At 38.7% G+C, this 23281-nt stretch overlaps 3 protein-coding genes across 7 annotated transcripts in view; 2 read left to right on the forward strand and 1 right to left on the reverse strand.

The window, feature by feature from the left end:
* Nucleotides 1–751: 751 nt before the first annotated feature.
* On the reverse strand, nt 752–12423 carry LOC107038698 (protein mini spindles). 4 transcript variants are annotated; one of them, XM_015257941.1, is made up of 5 exons: nt 12247–12423; nt 11770–11835; nt 6003–10336; nt 4707–4859; nt 752–3546 (listed from the first exon to the last, which is right to left on the reverse strand). In XM_015257941.1, the coding sequence occupies exons 2-5, from the start codon at nt 11824–11826 to the stop codon at nt 2100–2102; spliced, it is 5991 nt and encodes a 1996-aa protein (XP_015113427.1). In that variant the 5' UTR covers nt 11827–11835; nt 12247–12423; the 3' UTR covers nt 752–2099. The 4 variants fall into 4 exon arrangements, with proteins under 4 accessions (XP_015113427.1, XP_015113425.1, XP_015113426.1 ...); XM_015257939.1 differs by having other exon boundaries at nt 4707–4892; XM_015257940.1 differs by lacking the exon at nt 12247–12423 and adding an exon at nt 12133–12202 and having other exon boundaries at nt 4707–4892.
* A 2182-nt stretch (nt 12424–14605) lies between these two features.
* Nucleotides 14606–18633, forward strand: LOC107038654 (phospholipid phosphatase 5). 2 transcript variants are annotated; one of them, XM_015257877.1, is made up of 6 exons: nt 14606–14837; nt 14906–15011; nt 16500–16647; nt 16714–16842; nt 17525–17695; nt 17785–18633. In XM_015257877.1, exons 1-6 carry the CDS (start codon nt 14755–14757, stop codon nt 17952–17954), a joined length of 807 nt encoding a protein of 268 aa, XP_015113363.1. In that variant the 5' UTR covers nt 14606–14754; the 3' UTR covers nt 17955–18633. The 2 variants fall into 2 exon arrangements, with proteins under 2 accessions (XP_015113363.1, XP_015113364.1); XM_015257878.2 differs by having other exon boundaries at nt 14606–14795.
* Nucleotides 18634–20245: 1612 nt separating this feature from the next.
* Nucleotides 20246–23281, forward strand: part of LOC107038705 (beta-TrCP) — a 22243-nt gene continuing 19207 nt past the window's right edge. The window contains exon 1 of the mRNA XM_015257956.1: nt 20246–20946. Within this exon, the coding sequence (XP_015113442.1) occupies nt 20893–20946 (54 nt within the window). The 5' untranslated portion in view covers nt 20246–20892. The remainder of the gene's footprint in view (nt 20947–23281) is intronic.

Raw genomic sequence — 23281 nt, forward strand, 5'->3', positions numbered from 1 at the left:
TTCCGAATGTTTAAACAATTTGAATTATTCATTTATAATTAACGAATGTTTAAAAAAATAATAATTCTGTGTGAAATGTAACTTGAGTAACGCTGAATACTCAGGATTTTTTCTAATTTTTCTCACGTAATTTAATTGACAAATTTAATGATTGAAAATTGTTGAATCTATAGTGTGGTCTGCTCTAAGCTGTAAAAGGTACTTGGATATTCTTAAAAGGAAGGCTGTGCCTCCCCTAAGATTTCTCTTGACATTACTCAAGCATTATAAACCAACTGGGGCTATACATAATTGCAAAAGTTGATCATTCAGTCGTTTGATGCCATTTTAATCGTATTGGAATCGAAAATTTTTTGTTAGTTATGGCAAACAAGCCAACACTGATGAAATTGAACGATTAATCATTAAGGATTTGATATATATTTCACAAAACTACTTCCACTTTTACTTTCCGAGTTTCAACCATCGTTTCTTCCGAGGTGTTCCCTCGTGGTCACCACTCCACTTAGTGACGCCGCTCAGCGCTGTTTAGCTTCTCAAAGCTAAGTCTGTTCACCAACGCAGTGCACCAGCCCCTCAGGGCCAACAGTTGATATATTTCTCGTGACATTACTTAAGCATCATAAATCCACTGGGGATTTACAATGCTTAAGCTTGATCATTCAATCGTTTGAAGTCATTTTAATCGACTTGGAGTCGAAATTTTTTTGTTCATCATATCAGGAATACTAAAACTGGAAAAAAAGGACGATTAATCATGAAAGAGTTGATATATTTGGTCGAATAAATTGAATAGTATACATAATTGTTTTCTTTCATTGATTTTCGAGATTCAAAAGAGTTAAATCAATTATCTAGCATTAAACTTATCATCAACGGCGTTAACATTCAAGTCCAGCTTTTTTTCCATTATTCTAAGTAAAAGAAACAGATGCGTGAAAAAACAAGTAATCGACACACTGAACTTGCCCGACCATTACATAATAATCTAACATGAAATTGTATATAAAAAATACTTTAATACTACAAAAAAAAAAGACGATAAACCTATCAACCCTAAGAGCAAATCTAGCCACTGTTCCTTTTCACTTCATACAAAAAAACTCCCATTGAAAATTTTCTAGTTTAAAATTAAGCATAAATATGGATCCGATTCGTGATATAACACTGGGACATTGTTTATAATTTAATAATATCAATATATCATTTAGGGTCAACTATACATACTAATCAAAACTAACGGTTACTTTATCTTATCCCAATCACTGGAGAATCATTGAGTACATAGACTCTCCTGACATCAGTACATATGATTTCACTTTACACACGAGAAAATTTCGTGGAAAAACTTATCGAATTCGATAGAAAATTCTATTGGATTTCTATTGATAATTTCATCAGTCCTTCGCCGATGGAAAATACAGAACAGAAACTATTTCACAGAAAAAATCAGTAGAATTTGATCTTTCTGCACAACTTTTTCTATTCAGACATTTTCTGTAGAAATTCCTCGAGGCGTTCAAGACGATTTAGGTCTCAGCTGAGTTTTTGAGGAATATCTCCGAATCTAAGGGAGATAACGACATTTTGGTAATGACCGTTTTTATATAGCGAATTAAGATCTAGAAAAAAGGTTTTCACAAAAATTTTGTTATCTCCCTTAGATTCCGAGATATTCATTAAAAATTGGCGAATAGTGAAAATATATTTCAACCGGTTTATCGCTTCACTATTGTATTTAAAAAACATCAGTAGAATCGGTAAACAAACTTGGAATTTTCAATGAAACTCGCTATGTTTTCGATGAAATTCATTCATGCGTGTTACTATTCCCAAAAAAATCACCGAATCGTCACAATGAACCCCCTAAACATGGAGAAAACAGAACTATAAATAACGAAATGCTATAAAACAAGGGCAAAATCCTATTCCTCCGAGTCAATTAAAAAATAATGAATACCCAATTTAAACATGAGTTGAACTAACAAGACAAGAATACAGAGAGACAAAGTCAGCGTAAAGTCTATGTACATAGCAATGATCTCGCACTAAGTAAATCCCTCAAAATACATCAATAACGTATTTCAAGTCGACGAAATTCACGTTGGGTTTGAATGACTGGGGGCATTGGCATGGTACTTGGCCTCAAGTGCCCTAAGCTTCTCCAGCCTCTGAAGAGGATCCATGGTGGCCCTCTCCTCAGCAATGCTCACTGGATGCGCAGGAGTCTCAGAATACTGATTACTCATCTGTGAATTAACATTCTGATTTCTCCTCGCCTGATCAATATCCTTGAGGCCCTGCTCAATAAAGTCCTGGAAGAATTGGTGTGACTTAACGAGGAATGGCTGGACATCGGCCTCAGGATGCTGAAGCTTGAAGTCGTATAGCTGGGCAAGACCCTCCTGCGTATGATGCTTCGACCCAATCTTCTTGAATATCTCTGACAACTGCGCATGAGTCGTCTTCGACAGATGCTTCTGCTTCGTTATGGTACGAGTTCCCGAGTTGATGTCATCAGGTTTGACAGTCTCCAGCAGACGATTGAGATAGCTCTTGAGCTCAGACTCATGAGTGTTGTTGATCATAGTCAAGTGATTGAGTATCGAGACACCCTTGATCTTCGTCATACTGTGGAGGACAGTTTTGATGGTCCTGAGGGGCATGTCTGAGGCTCGTTTCTTCCACCAGCTCGAGGGGTAATCCTTGAAGAAGTTGTGCACCTCGAGGAGAATCGTGTCGTAGTCCAGATCGCCCACCCAGTTGGGCATTGTCTTCACGATTTTCCAGAGGCACTTCATCACCAGTTCCTCGTACTTGGGGGCGACTTTGCTCTCAGCGCACGAGTGCAGTAGTTTAATCAGAACGCACATTATGGTCGTGTGATTTGAATGATCAATTGTCTTCACTACGATGCTGTTGACGACGCGAATGTAGGCGTCAGCCTGGCTCAAGTGAGACAATTTGTTTTCTGCCAGCAGAATCAACATCTGGTGGACTAGGTCCTTCAGCTCGTGGAGGGAGACGTTCTTACCGAGGAATCCAGTGTCGTAGAAGCTCAGGGTGACTACGAAAGCTATTCTGAAGCCTTTTGCCACCTCTGGATCGTCCACTGTTGGGTATGTCTGCAGCATCTTCAGCTGCATGTTGATGGCGTGAATGAACTTGTCTTCTTTGGACTGGATCATTGAGGCTTGGGGGGATTTTATTATGGCTTCCATGTTGTTCATTGCTGATATGGCTGCTGATAATTCGGTGTTTGTCATGGCGATTATACTGCGCTCGAGACTGTCCTCTTTGCTGACTGGGGTGCTCACTGGGGAGACTAGGGACGATCGGGTTGTGATTATTCGGGGAGAGGTGATCGGGATCACGTTGGTGGGAGGGTGGTTCAGGGTGTTGACGGTTTCGTTTGGGTCCCAGTTGAGGTCCGCTAGCTCGGGGATTTTCCAGCGAGCTGGGGCGTTCTCCTCGAGTTTCTTGAGGAAGTCCATGTCTAGACCGAAGGGGCCTGACACCTTCGTCTTGGAGATTGGCGAGGTGTACCTGGAATCAGAGATGCTTCGAGTTAGAGAGTGTTTGAGCGAATTGGGTTTTTTAGGCACACGTAGATGAAGCGGCTGGGATGAAACTTTAAGGGGTTCGGAGGTTGGAGCTTCTCATGCTGATTTATCTTCAGTGGTGAATAGACAACGACAGCTGGAGTAAATGACACACATAACCCACACCAGTTTAGAAGGGGAGTGGTGATGTGGGGTGAGGGAATTCTCTTTTATTAGAGGTTTTTGGAGGATTCTATGGAAGTGAATTCTGGGAAAATTTAATGAGTGGTTTTTCGGAGAATTTATGTTTTTGAGTTTTTTGTGTGGAAAATACCTCATGGAAAATATTAAAATAAAATTTGGGGTGTTTCTGTAAAACTTATTTCGCATTGAATAATTCGAGGAAACTCTCAGGAAATTCTCAATTGATCATTCTTAAAAAAAAATTGTCTGGAGCTATTGACTGTGAAGTGATTCTTACGAGGATTTTTTTTTACTGAACATTTATGTTTCAAAAACGTCCGAAAAAATTTGAGACTTTCAATACAACAAAGGAAACAATCGATAGAATATTTGAACAAAATATTCTGTCGAATGTCTTGCATGAATTCCAAGGCATTCAAAAAATTCAATGAATGCTTTTTTTGAGAATTTTTGTTTTTCGCAAGGTTTTTATAGAAAATATGTCATGAAAAATATTCGGTAGAATTTAACGAGAAATTGCTTGGAGTCAATAAATTTGGGATGCTTCTATGAAACCCATTTTGCATTGAATAATGACAAGATGATGTCAATAGATCTCTGTTAGAAAATTCTCAATAGATCAATTTTTATGAAAAATAGTCTTGATCTATTGACTGTGAAGTCATTTTTATGAGGATTTTTTTTACAGAACATTCATATTTCAAAAACGTCCGAAAAACTTCCAGACTTTCAATTGAAAAAAACATCAATGGACTTATTTAACAAAATTGCAACAGTGCTGGGATTTTCTATTCAAATTTTTCAAAAAATCTCCTCTTGTAATTTCCCTCAACTCCCTTAAATTCCAAAACATTCACCAAAAACTCATCCTCAACCCGAATTCAATCATCTCATCTCACCACTCCATTTGAATCAACCCCAAAACAAATACAAGAAAGAAAAAAAAATGTTAGCACAAACGTCTTCTCAGTATCACGATTGTCATTGACATCGACTGTCACGATCTTCTCTGGTGCACTCTTCTCTCCCTCATCACCCGTTTCTTTAATACAATCTAGCAAAGTTGATGATTTAACAGTGCCGATGGGTGGCTTCTCCGATTTATCTTCATTGCTGACAATAACGTGCGTATTTTGAACTAGATTCCTGTAAGTGAATTCAGCAGGGAAATGTGCGATTAAGCAATTAACGTACTGCGACTGAATTTCTCTCAAGGAAATTGTTCTTCCAAAATTTATTTCAAGGGAACAACCCTGTAATTTTTGTTACTCAATTCTGAAGCAGAAAGTCCTTTGAGAGAAATTTAGCCTGCACACAAGCGATTAATGTGTAGCCAGTGAATGAATGGAGAAAGCAATCAATCACGAAAATACACCAACATAAACCACTGATCATAATGTGATTAATTATGGAAATAATAAAATATGTGATTCATATGAAAAATATTATGGTATTATTAACGTAATATTCATGATATATTATGTGTTTTTGTTATGTTTAGTTCATCAGAAGAATAAATAAACGCCTGATGAAGGCTTTCTTGGGAGCCAAAACGTTGGGTTATCGACGAAAATTCTTCTTGTTCAAATAATTAATTAATCGGCGCAAAATATTTCGTCGAGAAAAAAATCTCGTCTAAGTAGACTAATATGTTAATCAAATATAATAATCCATGAACTAATTACGATTAATTAATGAGATGATAAAACGTACGAACAAATTGAATAGCAAACTCTGTTAGAATTTCTCTATGAAATTCTGCTCAATTTCTATTGGAGTTCTATTAGAATTTTATTGAAAAATTAAATTTGTTTTCTGCGTCAATTCTATCAAAAATTATGTAACTTTCACTTGCCTTTTTTAACAAATATTTGTTATTAGAAAAAACTATACAAGATGTTGATTTTTCTCTATAACTAATTCCATTGGCATTATTTCTATAAGAATTCTTGAACAAGAATTTTCTGAGTATTTCCTTCTGATTTCATTGAATGATATGAACATATGAATTAATACGAAAAAAACTTAAAAAACAAAAATTCATGCCCGAGAATTTTTACAGAAAAATAAGAATCTATCGACTTTTTTTTATCAAATATCACTCCAGTAGAATTCCTCTAGACTTCCACCAGAAATTCCAAAAAAATTTCTTGAAGAAAGCGCTAGGTTTTCCTGTAAAATTTTGTTATCCACGAATTAACTTATCATAATGAATGAATCACTAAAAACAATCATCACGACGCGATCACAACATACCTCTCCTCAGGAGACTCGATAATATCATCCTGCCCGTCGTCCTCATTGTCATCATCATCATCATCGTCAGGATCACAATCATCAGCATTATTCCCAGCATGAGTTGATGAAGGAGGAGCAACAGCATGATTAATCCCCGAGGGAGCAGAAGATATCCTGTTGGACGAGGCAGACTTCAATGGTCGATTTTTCCCCGCCCGTTTGATCCTCTCCTCCAGCAGCGACATGTCCTTCTCCGAGATCTGCCCAATGAGCTTGTAAACCCGTTCCCCTTCGAGAAAATACGCCTGAACGATGCAATTCAACGCAGCATTCCTCACCGAATTATCACGATCCGCAATCTGCTTGGCGATTTCCCTGAGAGCAGCTGATGGCGAGGGCTGACAAATAGTGACCCCATAATTTTCTATCAAAGACCCCAGCTGATCCAGACACTCAGTCCTCTGACGTGCATTCTTTGACTTGAGGCCCTCCATGACGTACGAGAATAACTTACTGACAGGATAAACCAGTGCAATCTGCTTGAAAAGTGCCCTCACGCCATTCCTCACAGCATCCTTGGGGTCTCCAATCTTAATAATGAGGTATGGAATGAAGGAGGCAGCCTCGTTCTCCAGCATGTGGTACTGATCCTGAATGAGAAGATTGAAAACAGTCTGCAGATAATCCAGACCCTTCAGCAAAACCGAGGGATTTGTGTCAAAGAACCTGAGAGTCAGCCACTTGAGAATTAAATCCAGATTTGACACCAGGGCCTTGCTATTATCCTGGAGATCGTCAGTCAGTGTCTCGATGGCCTTCAGATGGTACCTGAAGTCAGCATGGAACATGTTCGCAATGAGGGACTTGTTGACCCCAGCAGAGCCCATCAACTCCTTCAGCAGCTCCACAAACTCCTCCCTGGGGGTCGTGAAGTTCCACTTGAGGACCTTCAGCTTCTGCTCGTCGATGACCCTCTGATGTTTCAAATTATTTATCGCCAGGAGGGGACTAGTGTCCACGTCCTCCTCCTTCTTCCTCGCACTGTTCTGCTTCGAGGAGTTCCCTGATTTGGGTTTAGCTATTGTCTTGCCAGCAGCCTTCATAGCTCCCCCACTTTTAACAGTCTTCTGGGCCTCCTCGGGTGCTTTTTTCGAGGGCAAAGGCTTCATCGGTAGGTTCGGTCTTGCTTTATCTAAACTGGCGATTACTCCGCTCTTGGAGCTGGGCTTGAGCTTCTCAGTCTGCCTCACCATTCCGTCGTACGACAGATGAATCATGAATCCGAGCACTGCCTCCTGAGCATTCTTCCTCACATCGGAGTTACGATCCTCGAGGTTTGAGTACAGATGTGGCAAACACGCCATCAGCTCCTCCTTCGGTATCTGTTTGACTGGGATCAGAGGTAATTTCTGGGCCAGCCAGCTCCACAATTCAGCCCTCAGTGCTGGGGACCCTGCCTTCAGGGCATCCCCAATGATTTCCCCATCGAAGAACTCCTTGTACCCACACTGATCCCCCCAGGTGTTGATGCAGGTGATGGCAGCTGCTCTGATCCAGTTCTTGGAGTCCCCCAGGCACTGAATGAACCCAGGAAACAGTGCACGAATGTGGTGTTTGACTGGTGCTCCCATGGCTGTCGCCAGCTTCTCGCAGATCCCCAAGGCAGCCTGAGCGATCTTCGTGTTGCTGTCGGTGAGACGAGGGGCCAGAGCCCTCGGCAACTCCCCAATCGATCCTTTTATGAATTTCGCATCGTTGATGATGTTGCTGACCTTCACGAGGCCCTCATTCCTCACCTTCCAGTTCTTGTCCCCCAACTCTGCTATGAGGGCCTCAGTAATTTGATTGGTGATGTCCACTCGAGGCAGTAAATCGTTCAAGTCTGAAGGGCCATTGTCCTCCCCACCGTAATTATCCTCATCCTCCTGATCATTACCAATTTTTCCATTCGTTGCTTTTGATTTGGCCTTCGATTTTGGCCCTCGAGTGGGGGCTGGTGGCACCTCTCCACTCCTCTTATCGCATTCCTGCTCAATCTGCTGCTTCAACGCTGGTTTCTCACTGTCGAAGAACATCAGCAGGCTTCTACCCATGAACAGGTACAATGTCCCCACCAGAGTGATAGCTGATGTTCGCACACTGGGATTGGTAGCACCCACCCCCTTCTTGATGTTGTCCATCATGGTTTTCACGTGGGCTGTGCAGCCGAACTCCATGAGGCCGTTTGACAGCCAGAGGAGGGTCTCCTGCTGGACTTTGGGGTTCTTCTGGTTGAAGGCGAACCCCAGGGCCTCGTTGGCCACGTGCTCGAAGGACGTGGCTTCAGCAATAGCTGACAGTGCCTCAGCAGCCACTGAACTGTTCTTAGAATCCCCTAGTTTCTCAGTGATGTCCATGATGCAGTAGCTGGACGTCGTCGCGGAGAAGGTGTAGCCCTCTGCCAGCGTCTTCACGACCTCCAATCGCTGCTTCAAAACCTGAAAATTTGTGTCCTTGAACCCTGGCTTCTTCCCCAGGGTCCTCACGATGACTTGTGTGGGGATTTCGACTGGCTCTTTCTGCTTGATGAAGTCTGACAGCTGCTCGACAGCCTGGAGACGCGTCTTCCAGTTGGCGTCGACTAGTCCTGAGAGAACCTCAGGGGGGAGGGTCTCGGCAGCAATCTCGTCGACCAGTTCAGAGGGGAGATCCTTCTCCTGCTGTGGGATCTTCGATGCTACTGGTTTTTTTGCTGCAGGACCTGCTGCTCCTGCTGGTTTCTTCGCCCCTCCTGCTGGTTTCTTCGTTGCTGTCGTGTTTGGGCGCTTTGCTGTCTTCGAGGGAATGCCTGAGGATGACGACTCGATTTTGGCTGGGGCTGTCGTGGGACGTTCTGCCTTCCTCGGTCCAGAGATCTTCACAATTATCACAGCCTTCTCAGCACACTCTTTGATCTTAGCCATTTTGAGGTTGTCTAGATCACCCAGGAATGGCGTCATTGCTTTTTCACCGACCAGTTTCAGGATTGTGCCCAGGGCCTCTGCTGAGTTGTCACGAACAGTTGGATCCGACTCGTTGAGGGTCTTCAGGAGAGCTCCACTGTACGCCTTCAACAGCTTCTTCGTTAAACTTGGTGAGGGAGTTCTTGCAAAACATCTGGCGAGGAACGAAGCTGTCTCTGCTTTAACAGCTGGATTCTTGTTCTCCAAGGCTGCCAGGGAATCCTCCAGGACTGCTTCAATGGTGATGCTGAGGAATATTGCGTCAACAGCTTCTCGAAGGACTGTCACCACCGTTGGCTTCTTCTCCTTGAACTTCTCGAGGAGTGCAGGTAGGCAGGCACAGGCGTAGGGCTGGAATTTCTTTTTTAGTCCCGAGGCCAGCCCTGCCAGGCACTTCCCAGCCAGTGCCACCACCACAACGTTGGAATCCTTGCTGACAATCTTCTTGAGGACTCGAACGAGTTCCCCGTAGTCTCCACTCTCTAGTTTTGGGTTCTTCAGGAGAGTTTCCAGGGTTTCAAGGGCTTCCTTTCGATCCTGCCACTTCTTCGCCTCTAGTTTCTCGTAGAAGTCTTTGGGGAGCTTTGAGAGGATGTCCACAGGGTCGATCAGCTCGTAAGGGTCAATGTCAGCGCCACCACCTCCGTCTTCCTCGTCCTCGTCGTTCTCGTCTCCATCGCCGTCTCCACCTCCTGCCTCTGAGACACATATTTCTTTGGGCTTCTGGGATCTCAGGTAACGATTCGGCTGGGCTTTCTCATCTCCAAGCTTAGAGAATTCTGTTTCCAGTTCTGTGAGTTGCACTGGCTTCAAGGAGTTCAGCTGCTGCTTTATTGGGGCGCCAATCCATCGGTAAATCTCGATCACGAGGGCTTTTCCTTCTTCACGAACTGCTTTGTCTCGATCTTCCAGGAAGGCTGCGGTCTTCTTCACTAGGGGCTTGACGTTGACGACTTTGGGACCGAACTCGCGAAGGCTCAGGGTCAGGGTGTTTATGCAGGCTGCCACAATCTTCGGGTTTTTTGCTTCGGTCCCTTTTAGAAGCTCCTCCTGGACAGTCTCGTGCTTCTCTATCTCCATGAACATCAGGCTCAGTTGGACTGCGAGGTCCTTAGTCTTCGCTTTGGGGGCTGCTATGCATTTACTCACAATTCCTGACATTACTTCACCTACTGCTTTGCCTGCACACGCCGCGTTCTCCACGTACACCAGGGCAGCCTCCATACCTTTTTCCTGGGCGGCTGCATTGCTGTCCACGACGAATTTTTTTATTAGACCGAGAAATTTATTCCACTCTGGGGACTTCTCGTCGTCGATGCAACCGAATTTCTTTGTGCACTCTTCGTAACCGTGCACTCGCGCCTTCCATGACTGAAAGGAAATGGAATAGTGTCATTGGGGGGTATTATTTTGAGAGCTTGAGAAGAGTTGGGGGAGAAGTTGGGGATTTATTAGGGGGTGAAGTGAAATGAATCTTGAGTCTTAGTGTTGGAAACGTTTAGCTGAAATTTCTGGTACTCTTCTTCGAAATTTTTATTATTTTAATTCCACCGACTGTAAGACCCCAATTGCAATGAGACTGCAAGAATTAAGAATTCTCGAGAATTCAGAGAATTTGGGACTGAAATTTCAAGAAATTTTTACATTGAAAATTCAATATTTTAGGGAAGAATCAAAGGAAGTTGCAAATTTTAGTTCAATTATTCAAGAAAATTGAAATAAACGTATTCTAGAATTTTCAATTGACTGAAACAACGATGTGTTTCAATGTCATTTAACATGGGATTAATAAAGAAGCCCCTAAAGAGGTCTTCCCTGGAAGACGAAACGTTGGGCTATCGCAAAGAATTCTTCAACTTCAACTTCAGTTCTGCGTGTATAAAATTGCTGAAGATCGCTTAGGCCAACCTGTTGTCATCTAAATTTTGGAGACAAAATTATAACCACCAAAAAAATCTATTCAAAAAATTAACTGAAAATTATGCGTAATTTGGTCGGGAATATTCATGTTTTTATTGAGCATTCAAGTAAGTTGAGGAATTTGGGTCTTCCTATTGCTCAAAAATTTAGAATTGCGTTGAAATATTCCCAGAGAAATATGAAATGTCATGATTGCCCCCTCCGCCCAAATCAAATCCAATGTCCCGCTCTCAAAAATAACTAGTCAAATGTCCATGAAATAATATCAATAAAATAAAATGGACCTGATGAAATTTAAAGAACTTCTCATCAAAGGAAACAATTTTGACGAACCAGTGTTCATCTTAAAGACCAAAAAAGACACTTTAAACTCGTAAAAAAATGCTCGAGTTCTACTCTGCATTAATATCGAGACTTAAAGAAAATACTTTCAAAATAGTAAAACATCTTTCAATTTCAGTCCGTAAATCTCAAGTTATTGATGATGGCCAAATGTCTATTTTAGCTCTCTTTCCCTTGATGAGAATCATTCCTGAATTCAGGGAAGTTCGAAGGACATTTTTTCTTATCTTCAGGACATTTCTTTTAGCAGAAGTCAAGATCCACAAAAAATGTATTCCCAAAACCGAATATATTTAACGAAGAATGAGCTTTAGAGGAATTGAATCAATGGACCTCACAAAATGTTTAGAGTCTCCTAATCACACAAAACAATTTCGACGAATGTGTCCTCATCTTGAGGAATGGAACAGACACTTGAAAATAAAAAAAAGTTGTTGATTTTCACTCTCCCAACGCCAAGTTATTGCCGATAAAAAACAGCTCGTTTTTTTTCACTAATATATTCCAAATTAATTTCAATCCGGCAATATGCTGGAGATTACCTTGTGCACCACTCTGTCCTCCAGGGGTAGTTTTGTGAACTCAGTCTCTTCTTCCATTATGCGTCCCTAGAACAACGAATAAATAAACAAAGTGGTTAAATGAATTGGTTCACCATAAAAATGGTGACATTTTTCTACTGCAATTGTGCTCATACTTTTCACCTCAAGCTCACAATTGCCGAGTTATTCTAGTTCTAAATTAGTTTCATCCCATGTAATTTGGAGTATTTACACTAGAACTGAGATACGTAATAAGATAAATAACAAAAGCAGATGATGAAGCCGAGGGACGGTGAAATCAATAACCGTGCAACAACATGCTGCATTTGACGAGTGAGTCAACGAAAATGTAGAAAACCGCACCAAATAAGAAGAATTCGAGTGGGAGTTGGAGAAGACTTGGATAAAACTGCAACTACCAAAGACGGTTCAGGAGATTTAACCACACACGACAGTCTACGGGGACAATGGATTTACCTAGTGATGCCTGTTGACGATAATGAAGTGTTATTTTCCACTCCCTCCAGTCTGTCTATCATTCACATTCACGCACCGGTATCTCGATTCAATGAAATTTTGATTTTTTTACAAAAGTCGCAATCAGTGGGTTGCAGTGAACGTCGATAACGACGTTTCGGCAGCCATTAACTTCGCCTAGACGGTCTCCTGGATTTTCAAATAGTGGATGCTCTCGCTATTATTTATAACTGTCAAACCAGGTTTTTGGGGGGTTGAGGTGGGACAGTCACTCGTTTTTCGAGGTTTCCGGGGGGGTTCTAGATGGCGTTGCATGTGAAAGCAGCCGGATTTTGAAAATTTGAAAAGTATTGAAGCCTTTTTTTAAATTGCACGAACAAAAATTTTATAGAAAAATTCAGCGGATTCGCTGAATAATTCTAGTGGATTTCTATTGAACTTTCTATTAGTTTTTGGCCGATTCTATGGGAATTTTAAATAGAAAATATTTTATAGGAAAAGTTAATAAAATTAGATTTTTCTATACAATTTATTTCATTTTTGAGATATTCTGTATAAAATTTCCTGGGTTCAAACTTTCCAATATTTTTCATTATATTTTTCTCTTCTTTTCATAAAGAAAATCAATTATGTATGTAGAAAAATATAGATTGTAGAATTATATATTTAGTTTTTTCTATTAAATTTTTTCATAGTGTAGTAATTGATTGAAGGACTCTCGGACGTTTAAAAATATAGGAAATCGAACTGATCATGAAGCACAATCGATTCGACAACGCAATTTCTTTATAAATAATATTTTGTTGTTTAAATAATCGTTACATGATTTGTTACTATTGTTGGATTATTTTTTGAAATTTTTTATGATTTATTTCAAGTCGCATCGGCATGAAATATATATATTTCATCATTCATATAACTTTATCTACGTATTTATTTAATTTTTTTTCTCTCTTCTATAAGTAGAAGAGACTTGAAAATAAAAAAATACGCTTATAAAGCGACTTATAAGTGTAGAAGAGAGAAAAAAAATTAAATAAATATGTAGATAAAGTTATATAGGGGAGGTTGGGGTAAAACGGACACTTTTGATTTTTTAAAAAATGTTGATGAGGGGTTGAAATGTTGATAAAATTTAATAAATTTTTTTCAATACAAAGAACAACGTTTTCCCTTTGTGACGAGCCTAAACTGAGCTCAATTGATAAATATGTTTCTGAGTTATGAATAATTTTAAAAAAAGTCTAAAGTGTCCATTTTACCCCACCCTCCCCTACATGAAAATGCGAAAACTGGATTTGTCGGATTATTGTTCATTATGAAAGCTGAATGGAAAGATACATTTTTACATTTTGAATCATGAAAAATGAATGAGTTAGGAACTATTCGAAATGTTGACTTCATGACGTCATAATACAGATTTTCGTCGATTGGGGACAATTTCTGAAGTTCTTCTTGCTGTTTCAAATAAACAAATCATGTATTCATCATTGGTCATCTAATTCCATGTTTTATCGTGTAAAATAATTTTCCCTCTCAATTTTCTATTCTGAATTTCGTCGAAGTAATTGAAATCTCATTATTCGGTTATTAATAAATCAACCCCTAGACTTTTGCACTTTATTCTCAATTGAAAAAAGGAGAAAATTAATTGTAATAATTGCCGAACGATTTTATTAATACGTCATTAATTAATAATTCAAAATCTATTCTTCTACTCAGAACAAAAGCAACTTTTTGAGTTCATATGCTTTAAAATAAAACTGAAGAATTCATTTTAGTCATTGTGAAATGTTTTCTCCTTAAATTTGAATGTTGCATGAAATTTATCCAATAAATTTATTTTTAAATTTTTATGCAATACTGAATACGAAAACTTCATGAAGAAGAACGAGAATAATTAGCCCGGTCACTTTTTGGCGATTGAAAATGCCTGCATTGTGACGTCATCGCAGTTACGAACTATTATAACGTCACAATGCCATCGTTTTTTTAAATGAAAAAATACGTATTCGATATTTTTCATCCAATTTTCTCACTTTTTAATTTTTTAAAATTAAAATTTCTTCAGAAGTTAATTAAAAAAATTAATTCAGGATGGAGTTCTCTACGTTATCGATAGATAATTCAATTTTCAAATATTTCAAATGTTATTCTTCTGGCATCACAACAATGCCGACTTTGATTTTGAATCTATCGTTACTATATGAAAAGGAGAATGAGATAATTTACCCTATTCATTATAAGGACATTTAATTAATAGATGAAGCACAACTTTCTGCGTTATCGATGGCTTCATCTTTCCACGTTAAATATTCCTGGAAAACGAAGGTGGCATGCAGGTGAAATTCCAATTGACACGGCAAGTTCTCGCGAGCTCACGAGTTCGTTGAGTTGTCATCCTAATCCATAAATAAACAATTTGCATATCTGTGTAAACACTTGCATGTGGCAATTTTTTATTTCACGTATGGATGGACTGTTGCATATTTTGTTTAATGGATAAGGATGACTGGACTGCGTGGCGTCAACATATCGATTGGATTATGGTTCGACATATTTCTGAGAATTTTTCTGGCAATATTATTTGTGTACGTCATTAAAAATGCTGGGGGATTCGGTGGTGCCCAAGGCTTGTGCTAATCAATTTTTTTATTAGGATGCTGGAAAAGGCCGAGCCCTTCGTCAGGAAGATTCATGACGACGAGGTATGGCTCTACAGAAATCCAAAGACGGACTCTTATGTTCCAACAACATTTCTCTGGGTAAAGTCTCGTTTTTTTATTGATCAATTCCATTAATTTCATTATTAATTCCATTACTGAATAATTGATTCCATTAGGGGAGGGTGGGGTAAAATGGACGCTTTAGACTTTTTTTTAAATTATTCATAACTCAGAAACAAATTCATCAATTGAGCTCAGTTTAGGCTCATCACAAAGGGAAAGAATTGTTTTTTGCATTGAAAAAAAAAAAAAATTAAATTTCATCAACTTTTCTACCCGTCATTGACATTTTAAAAAAGTCAAGTGTCCATTTTACCCCAAGCGCCCCTACTTCGCTATCAATTCCATAAAATTAATAATTATATATCTTATTATTGATCTCATGATTTCATTATTAATTTTATTACTTCATTCCATTGCTTCAAAACCTAACGAATTCGCTACAAAATTCTGTTGGATTTCTATTGAACTTTCTGTTAGTTTTTGGTGAATCTTATCGAAAAATGCCACAGCTCATTTTCATTGTTTTTTTCGATAGAAATGTCCAATAGAAGATATTCCGTAGAAAAAATCGAGGGAATTCAAATTTTTCGTACAACTTATTCTATTGAGATATTTTCTATAGACGTGTTTCGGGTCAAATTTTCCAATTTTTTTTATTTCTTCAATAAAAAGAGAAGAAGAGTAGAGTGAAAGAAATTTAGAAAATTCATTTCAAGTAATTTTTACACAAAATTTGTCAGGAGAAAAGCTTGTATAGAAAGATTAAATTCTACAGATTTTTCCTATAAAATAGTTTCATTGGGTATGGGAAGCCGTGGAATTCTTCGATAGATTTGGCCAAAAACTTACACAATTTTCAACAAAAATTCAATAGAATTTTCTATCGAATTGGATAGGTTCATCAGGGAATTTCTTTCGTGCGTGATGTCATCATTTCATTATTACGGCCCGAAGGGATTATCTTTCGAACGTTATCTCTATTGTTTTTCCATCTTCACAAACTAAAACATGTCAGAATTTCCACTAGATTTGACATTACGTAGGTGTCCCTAAAAACTATGATTCCACAATCAAAAAAGTAGGAAAAAAACAGAACATTTTCAAAGAGCATTTCTAATAAAGATTAGGAAACAAGTCCGACAGAGATAAAATTGTAAATGGATAATTTATCATGGCAATTAACGAACTGTCAGATTGGCATTGGCTACTGGGACAAATGACGACTGAACAGCCATTAGATACTGTAAATTATTAATTTGACATTTCCTTCCAATTATTTTTATTTCCCGATATTATTTAAAAACGCTCTTTGAAAATGCTGTTTTTTTTCAACGTTTTTTTGATTAAACAATCATAATTTTTGAAGACTCCAGGGCTTTGTAAAACTGAATGGCAATTGAAGAACATTTCAGATTTCAACATAAAAAAGCTAATCAAGATCATGTTCGAAAGATAATACACGTAGATTTAATTCCTTCTTAAATTACGAAGACTGAAACTTTATATTTTGCTTTGTCGTTTCAGCCCCTAGTATTTATTACCCCTTTCGTAGTCATCACCCTATCATTTTTAAGGAGTGGAGACAAAGTAGATCTCCATCAAGGATCGCTGGCAGTATCATTAGCACTAGGATTTAATGGAGTCATCACTGACATGATAAAGCTCATTGTTGGTAAGGTTCTCCTCCAAAAGCGCAATATCCCCCTTCAAAAATTTATTATTTTATTTTGACTTGTAGGAAGACCAAGGCCAGACTTTTTCTGGCGCTGCTTTCCAAACGGCGAAGGCAACAGTGATTTCCTGTGCACCGGGAATCCGGCCGAAATAAGAGATGGAAGGAAATCATTCCCGAGTGGACATTCCTCATGTAAATCTCCATTTTGCATATTTGAGGTTGTATTCAGTACTGAGGCATAAAAAGAGTTGATTCCTCTAATTTCATTGAATATTGAATTAATATTCTATTGAAAAATAGAATATCTGAATTGAATAATTTCTGTAGAAAAATGAAATGTTGATAATTTTTATTATGAAATATTTTTTATAAAACATTTTCTGTAAAAAAAAGGGCACGAAAAAATTTAATGGAAAAACCTAGCGAGTTCGTTAGCAAATTCTCTTGAATTTCTATTAAACTCTATTGGTTTATGGCCGATTCTATTGAAATATTTAATGGAAAAAATCAATAGAATTCGATTTTTCCATAGAATTTTCACGACTCAACTTTTCTTAGTTTTTTTTGTTTGATTTTCATGATGAGAAGAAACGAAAAATAGAATGAAAAAATTTCATAGAAAATATCTCAAGAGAATAAGTTATTTTGAAAAATCGAATTTATTGACTTTTTCTATTAAACATTTCAGTAGAATCAGCCAAAAACTAATAGAAAGAATAGAAATCCCATCGGATTACCTGTCGATCAATTAATTAATTGATTATAATTATCTGTCCCATGCGCTACGTTTTCATCCGAAAATTTTTCGTACATGTTCGATTAATCATTTCGCTACGAAGAAACTCTGAAGGCGCTCATGAGCCTTTGTTTTCAGTTGCATTCGCAAGCTTGGGCTTCATAGCCCTATACCTAGCAGGAAAATTCAAGACATTCGGATCGACGGGTAAAAGCCACTCGTGGAAGCTGTGCGCATTCATTCTCCCGTTGGCATTTGCCCTCGCTATCGCACTGAGTCGCACCTGTGATTACCACCATCACTGGCAAGGCGCGTGCTCCAAATAATCAATTTCTCAATTTCTCTGTCCATTCTCAAATGCATATTCAATAATGTGATTTTTATTCTCCCCAGAATAGATGTTGCAGTGGGTTCATTCCTCGGACTCCTCATCACATATCTGTGTTATAGGCATTACTACCCCCCATTAGACTGTCACATGTGCCATAGGCCCTATTCGATATTGCTGAGCCAGGGCGAACCTGAAGTGACAAGACAAAAACGTGAGGAGGACGTCAAGTGGATATGAGAGACACCTCGGAATTTCTAAGACTGAAACCACATTTCCCATCCATTTTTAATTTCCGGAGAAAATAACATTGCGAATTGTTTCTGTATATTTATAAAATCCAACCACATAATCTGACTAAATTGAGCTGCTGAATTCCATTTTTATTGAGAATAAAGGACTGTGGAGAGAATTGAATTCGACATGTGTGGGAGAATTGAATAAAACAATCAGTGGGTTGGGGTGTGACCGGTAGGGATTGGTAGAATTGGGTGTGACCCACTATGGAATGAACCAATAACTTCCCCACCGATTCCCCTTTTTCTGTTGATTAGAAAAAAAACTAATTTTGAAAGTTTCATCCGAATAACTGAACAACCGTTGAGACGAATCCACTCAATACATAATTAGAATCGAGTTATGTGAAGAAGCATCGATTATACAAAATTAATTCATATCCCGTCGTTATTTTAGGTAAAATGGTCGAATTTCAATGGAATAGTCGCATTTGAGTGTTTTTTACAAGATTTATTTTTTCCATCCATAATCAGCTTCATCCATATTATATCTTGCAGAAAATTATTTCGACTGGTATATTCATATTCTGTATTAGCCCCAGGGCTATTTTACTTGGTCAAACTTTAGATTTTTTTAAGGTAGAAATTAAAAATTGCATGGAAAGCAGGATGCTATATGCTATCTTTCGACTTTCCGAATCTCTATACGAGGGAAATAACCAAATAATTAACAAGATGGAGATGTGGGGTCATACCTCACCTGCACGGATTAAAAAATCCAATAGAAAAACCTAGCGAATTCGTTAGAAAATTCTATTGGATTTTTATTGAAGCTTCCGAGTCTATTAAATGTTCAATAGGAAAACTCAATAGAATTCGATTTTTCTATATAACATATTCTATACAACATATCCATATTCAGATATTTTTTATAGAATTTCCTCGGCTCAAATTTTCCAAGTTTTTTTCATTATGTTTTTCTTTATTTCTTATCAAGAAAATCAAACAAAAACCCATCGAAATTTAGTAATTGATAAATTGCGAAAAAGAAAACTAGCCGCCAATCAGTGATAGTTCAAGAAGTGACTTTCTCTAATTTTATAATCTTTACAATCGACTCCCGCTATTAAAGAAAAATCCTAATTAAAAGGGATAACCACCAGTTTTTTTCGACATCAGCTACCTCCTAATAAACGAAACGTCCCGATTAAAAGGGATAACGGCCCGTGAAACCTGGAAGTTGGACGGTCTTAAAAACATAGAACATAGAAGAAATTAATTGGGACAAAGAAAAATCTTATTTAAAAGTGACGATAAAAATAAACTAAAACTTACTAAATGGCGCAGCTCAAGCTTGACTGACAGTAAGGGAGGTTGGGGTAAAACGGACACTTTTGACTTTTTATAAAAAATTAGTGACGGGTTGAAATGTTGATGAAATTTAATCATTTTTTTTTCAATACAAAGAACAATTCTTGTCCTTTGTGATGAGCCTAAACTGAGCTCTATTGATACATTTGTTCCTGAGTTATGAATAATTTTCAAAAAGTCTTAAAGGTTCATTTTACCCTACCCTCCCCTACAATAGAATTTACCCCTCTATTTCTAAAATTTTCACAAAAAACTTACAAATTTCCCTGTCCGTTCGCGAAAATGTCCTAGCAAAGAGGAAAATTTACGCTTCAACCCCCACCGTTTTCTTCTCATCAAGTAAATTCCTATTCTTGAAATTCAATTTCAAATAATACCCTGGTAAAACAGTCCAATTATTTCCGACTGGTGATAAAAAATGAATCGGCGTTAATGATGTTTCTGTCTTTGCCCGTTAAGAAAATTATGAGAATTAATAGGATCAAGGGTATGTGGCCCGTTATCGTCCGATTACTTTCCAAAAAAGTGATTGATAGACCTCAAATTGCTCATACAAATTTTAAATATTTATTGCTCATTTAAATATTTATATGCGTAATGGAGATCTATCACTTGTTTGGAAAGTAATCGGGCGATAACGGCTACATACCCTTGTTCCCATTAACTCTCATAATTTTCTGAAACTCCAAACTCTACCTGCCAGCCAATCGGAATTTAACGGGCAAAGACAGAAACATCATTAACGCCGATTCATTTTTTATCACCCAGTCGGAAATAATCGGACTGTTTTACCAGGGTATAGTAGTCCCCCGTTCAACCCCTGGCATTCATAATCCCCCGCCCATGCACCTCACTCAATCCCGCCACCATCGGTCCCCCCCTCAACTATCCCAAAGCCAATGAAAATGGCTGCCTGCAATACCTCAAAGCAGTGAGTTGTGAGTCTGCCAGGGCTCTGTTCAACGGGCAGATTGGGCAGATGCGTGTCAAATGTGCCTCAGTATCGAATAATCATCCTGTTCTCCTCAACTGTAATCAACCCCCCAAACCAAACCCCCCAACTGGTGACTCCATCCCCAATGCTCCCAGTGACCCCAAATAACCCACCGCCCCCCGAATAAACCAAAAAGCCCCCGCGACTCGTTGCAGAACTCCTGTTTTTGTCAAATGGTAACGTAGTTATTCGGGAACTCGTTGTGTTGGGTGAAATGCTGGATCGACTTCCTGTTCATGGCGATACACCGAAGCTCCGTAAGCGTCGTCCCTCGTATTGAGAGTGCTTCAGCCAATCGTCCCCAAGAATAAAAAAGAAAAACAATTCCACAGAGACAATAAACCCGATGAATGCAACAAATTCCCGGAACAAATAGATCAATCGTCGAGTGTCCGAGTGGTGCATGTGCCAGTGAATAAATAAATAGTGATCCCTCCACCTAGAATACTAAATAAATGAACGCTCCTGGCAACACTATTACAATTTCACGATAAATTGTTGAATCCTTTGGGACGTCTTTGGCCCGCGCTAGGCCATCGAGGGTACAAAGACCCCCCAGAGAGCTCTGCATCGTGAAATGATCAACATGGAGACGGACAAAATTATTGATGACACAAATACCAACTTACAGGTAATTACTCGGATTAATAACCCAGTAAATCATTGAATCCCTCTATTTTCGTTAATATCGTCTTGCGAGGACAACCGCCATCTTATGCAGTTATCGCTAATGAAGGGAATCCAAGTCCGCTGAGTAGAGTAATCTTCCCCCTCGTTCAATTCTCTGTATCTCGTATTAGTCTCTCACTCTCGCCTCCCTCCCCCTCTCACTCACAATGTTATCCTCCGTACACCCTATTTATTGATTTTTTTTCCTTTCAAATTGCGTCGAGGGGCTGTTGTTTCGTTGTTCGGTGTTTTCGGGGTCTCCCCGAGGCTGATGACGGTGATAACCTGGTATCAGTGTCAACATCGGGCCGGAGAGGGGCGAGAGAGAGGAGGGATTTAAATTATGGATTTCAGTTCCTTTATTCGCATTTGTTAGTACAGCAGGTGACACTGACTCACTGACTTTTATTTGAATAGCACACGCTCGTGAACATGATTCCCAGGCTCGTTATCTGTAAGGTTAATTACCCGAGGGACTGACCATCAATAAAAATGCAAAGTAACAGGATTAGCGATGCATTGGGAGAATGTACGCTGGATTTTTTTCGAAAAATCCCTCAGCCCAGCGATGATGAAATGATGAAATCTCGATCTCCCGCTAGGCTCGCGATACCGCTAGGTCAAAATCATAACAAAAAAAGAACCTCATCTGGGTCACGACTTGCTTCATTTCTCTTTCGGAGTGAACCCGGTGTTTGGTACCTGTGGGCAGTTCCAGGTAGCAATTTGTTGCTTGGGAGCGTGACCAGTTGTTGAGGATATTTATTAAAGACTGCAAGGGTTCACTGGATTCTTTATTTATTTCTTTCGATTGGTAGCTTTTTCTGCGAAGACACAGGTCTGAGATTCGATTCAGGGGAATCGGGTTTACAAATATTTTTAAAGTAGCTGTACCCTTACGGTAAATTCAAAGATTATTGAAAGGATTATTGCAAAAACTTTCCAGAAAACTCGATCGACTAGATTTGGACTTCAAATTTTTATCTTAAGGAAAATATTTCTTGGTGAATTTTCCTCTAGTGAAATATTTTCATCCAGAAAAGGCACCGTCTCGGGTGAATTATCCGCCTTTTGCGCCAAATATTTTGTTGTTGTCGAAAGCAGAGCAGTTGTTCATGTTTGAGATTTCCAAATTCAAATCAAACAATTTCGTTTTTGGCATTTTACAACTGGCAATTTTGCTGGCCCAAACAAGACTTGTTTGAGAACGTGTTTGTTTTCCTCTCAGTGTAAGGTAAAATTTTCAAATTCAAATCAAAATTTCGTTTTTGGCATTTTTCAACTGGCGATTTTGTTGGTCCAAACGAGACTTGTTTGAGAATGTGTTTGTTTTCCTCTCAGTGTAAGGAAAATTTTTCAAATTCAAATCAAACAATTTCGTTTTTGACATTCTTCAACTGGCGATTTTGCTGGCCCAAACGAGACTTGTTTGAGAACGTGTTTAGGGCCAGGTATATACGCCTTATCAATTTTTTGAATTGCCAGGTATATACGCCTTACCAATTCAAAAAATTGGTAAGGCGTATATACCTGGCCCTACCAGCCTTCAGCGTTACCTAGAGTTCGCGACGTGGACGCAGCTGGAATGAACCCCAAAAGGCCCACAATATGAAAATTCAAAGTTGGTATACGAATTTGAAATCGAAATATGAAAATAAAATAAAAGGAAATTATAGTATTTGTGGCCGCTGCTGCATCTTGAAAATGAAGCTGAAACTAGCGGTACACTGACGAAAACAAAAGGTTTTCAAAGAATACGTCTTTACTTATATCAAGAAACTTCTGACTTGAAAATTTTCAAGAGTAAAATATCTTGCACTGAGAAAATAAAAACTTTCGTGAAGGAATTTTGTGCTTGTCCTAAAGACGAGGATAATTTCTTGATGGCAAGAAAGCGATTTCTCAAACCAAGTAAAATTGAATCAATTCGTTCAATAGTTTAGCTTCAATTTTAAAATAGTTTAAGGCCGTGACTATTCGCGCCATTGCGTGAATCACTCCCGTACACTCCATACACTCCACGCATGCGTGAAGTTTGTGTGTTTCACGCAGCCGAATTTTCATACTGCTGTGTATTTCACGCAGTTGAAGTTTCATACTACTGTGTGTTTCACGCAGTTGAAGTTTTATACTACTGTGTGTTTCACGCAGTTGTATTTTTATAATACTCTGTGTTTCACGCAGTTGTATTTTTATACACCTGTGTGTTTCACGCAGTTGAAGTTTTATACTACTGTGTGTTTCACGCAGTTGTATTTTTATAATACTGTGTGTTTCACGCAGTTGTATTTTTATAC

The sequence above is a fragment of the Diachasma alloeum genome, unplaced genomic scaffold (genome assembly GCF_001412515.2).
Source record: "Diachasma alloeum isolate Michigan unplaced genomic scaffold, Dall2.0 Dall_scaffold_00286, whole genome shotgun sequence".
NCBI classification, from domain to species: Eukaryota; Metazoa; Arthropoda; class Insecta; order Hymenoptera; family Braconidae; genus Diachasma; species Diachasma alloeum.

What these genes read in the sequence shown, in the direction of transcription:
- LOC107038698 (XM_015257939.1), bottom strand. Translation starts at nt 11,826, where the DNA reads ATGGAAGAAGAGACTGAGTTCACAAAACTACCCCTGGAGGACAGAGTG. An exon ending in AGGACAGAGTGGTGCACAAG is followed by an intron (nt 10,337 to 11,769) that starts GTAATCTCCAGC and finishes ATTTCCTTTCAG; the next exon opens with TCATGGAAGGCGCGAGTGCA. An exon ending in AATCGTGATACTGAGAAGAC is followed by an intron (nt 3,547 to 4,706) that starts GTTTGTGCTAAC and finishes CTCTGATTCCAG; the next exon opens with GTACACCTCGCCAATCTCCA.
- LOC107038654 (XM_015257877.1), top strand. Translation starts at nt 14,755, where the DNA reads ATGACTGGACTGCGTGGCGTCAACATATCGATTGGATTATGGTTCGAC. An exon ending in TTCCAACAACATTTCTCTGG is followed by an intron (nt 15,012 to 16,499) that starts GTAAAGTCTCGT and finishes TTGTCGTTTCAG; the next exon opens with CCCCTAGTATTTATTACCCC. An exon ending in CCCGAGTGGACATTCCTCAT is followed by an intron (nt 16,843 to 17,524) that starts GTAAATCTCCAT and finishes CTTTGTTTTCAG; the next exon opens with TTGCATTCGCAAGCTTGGGC.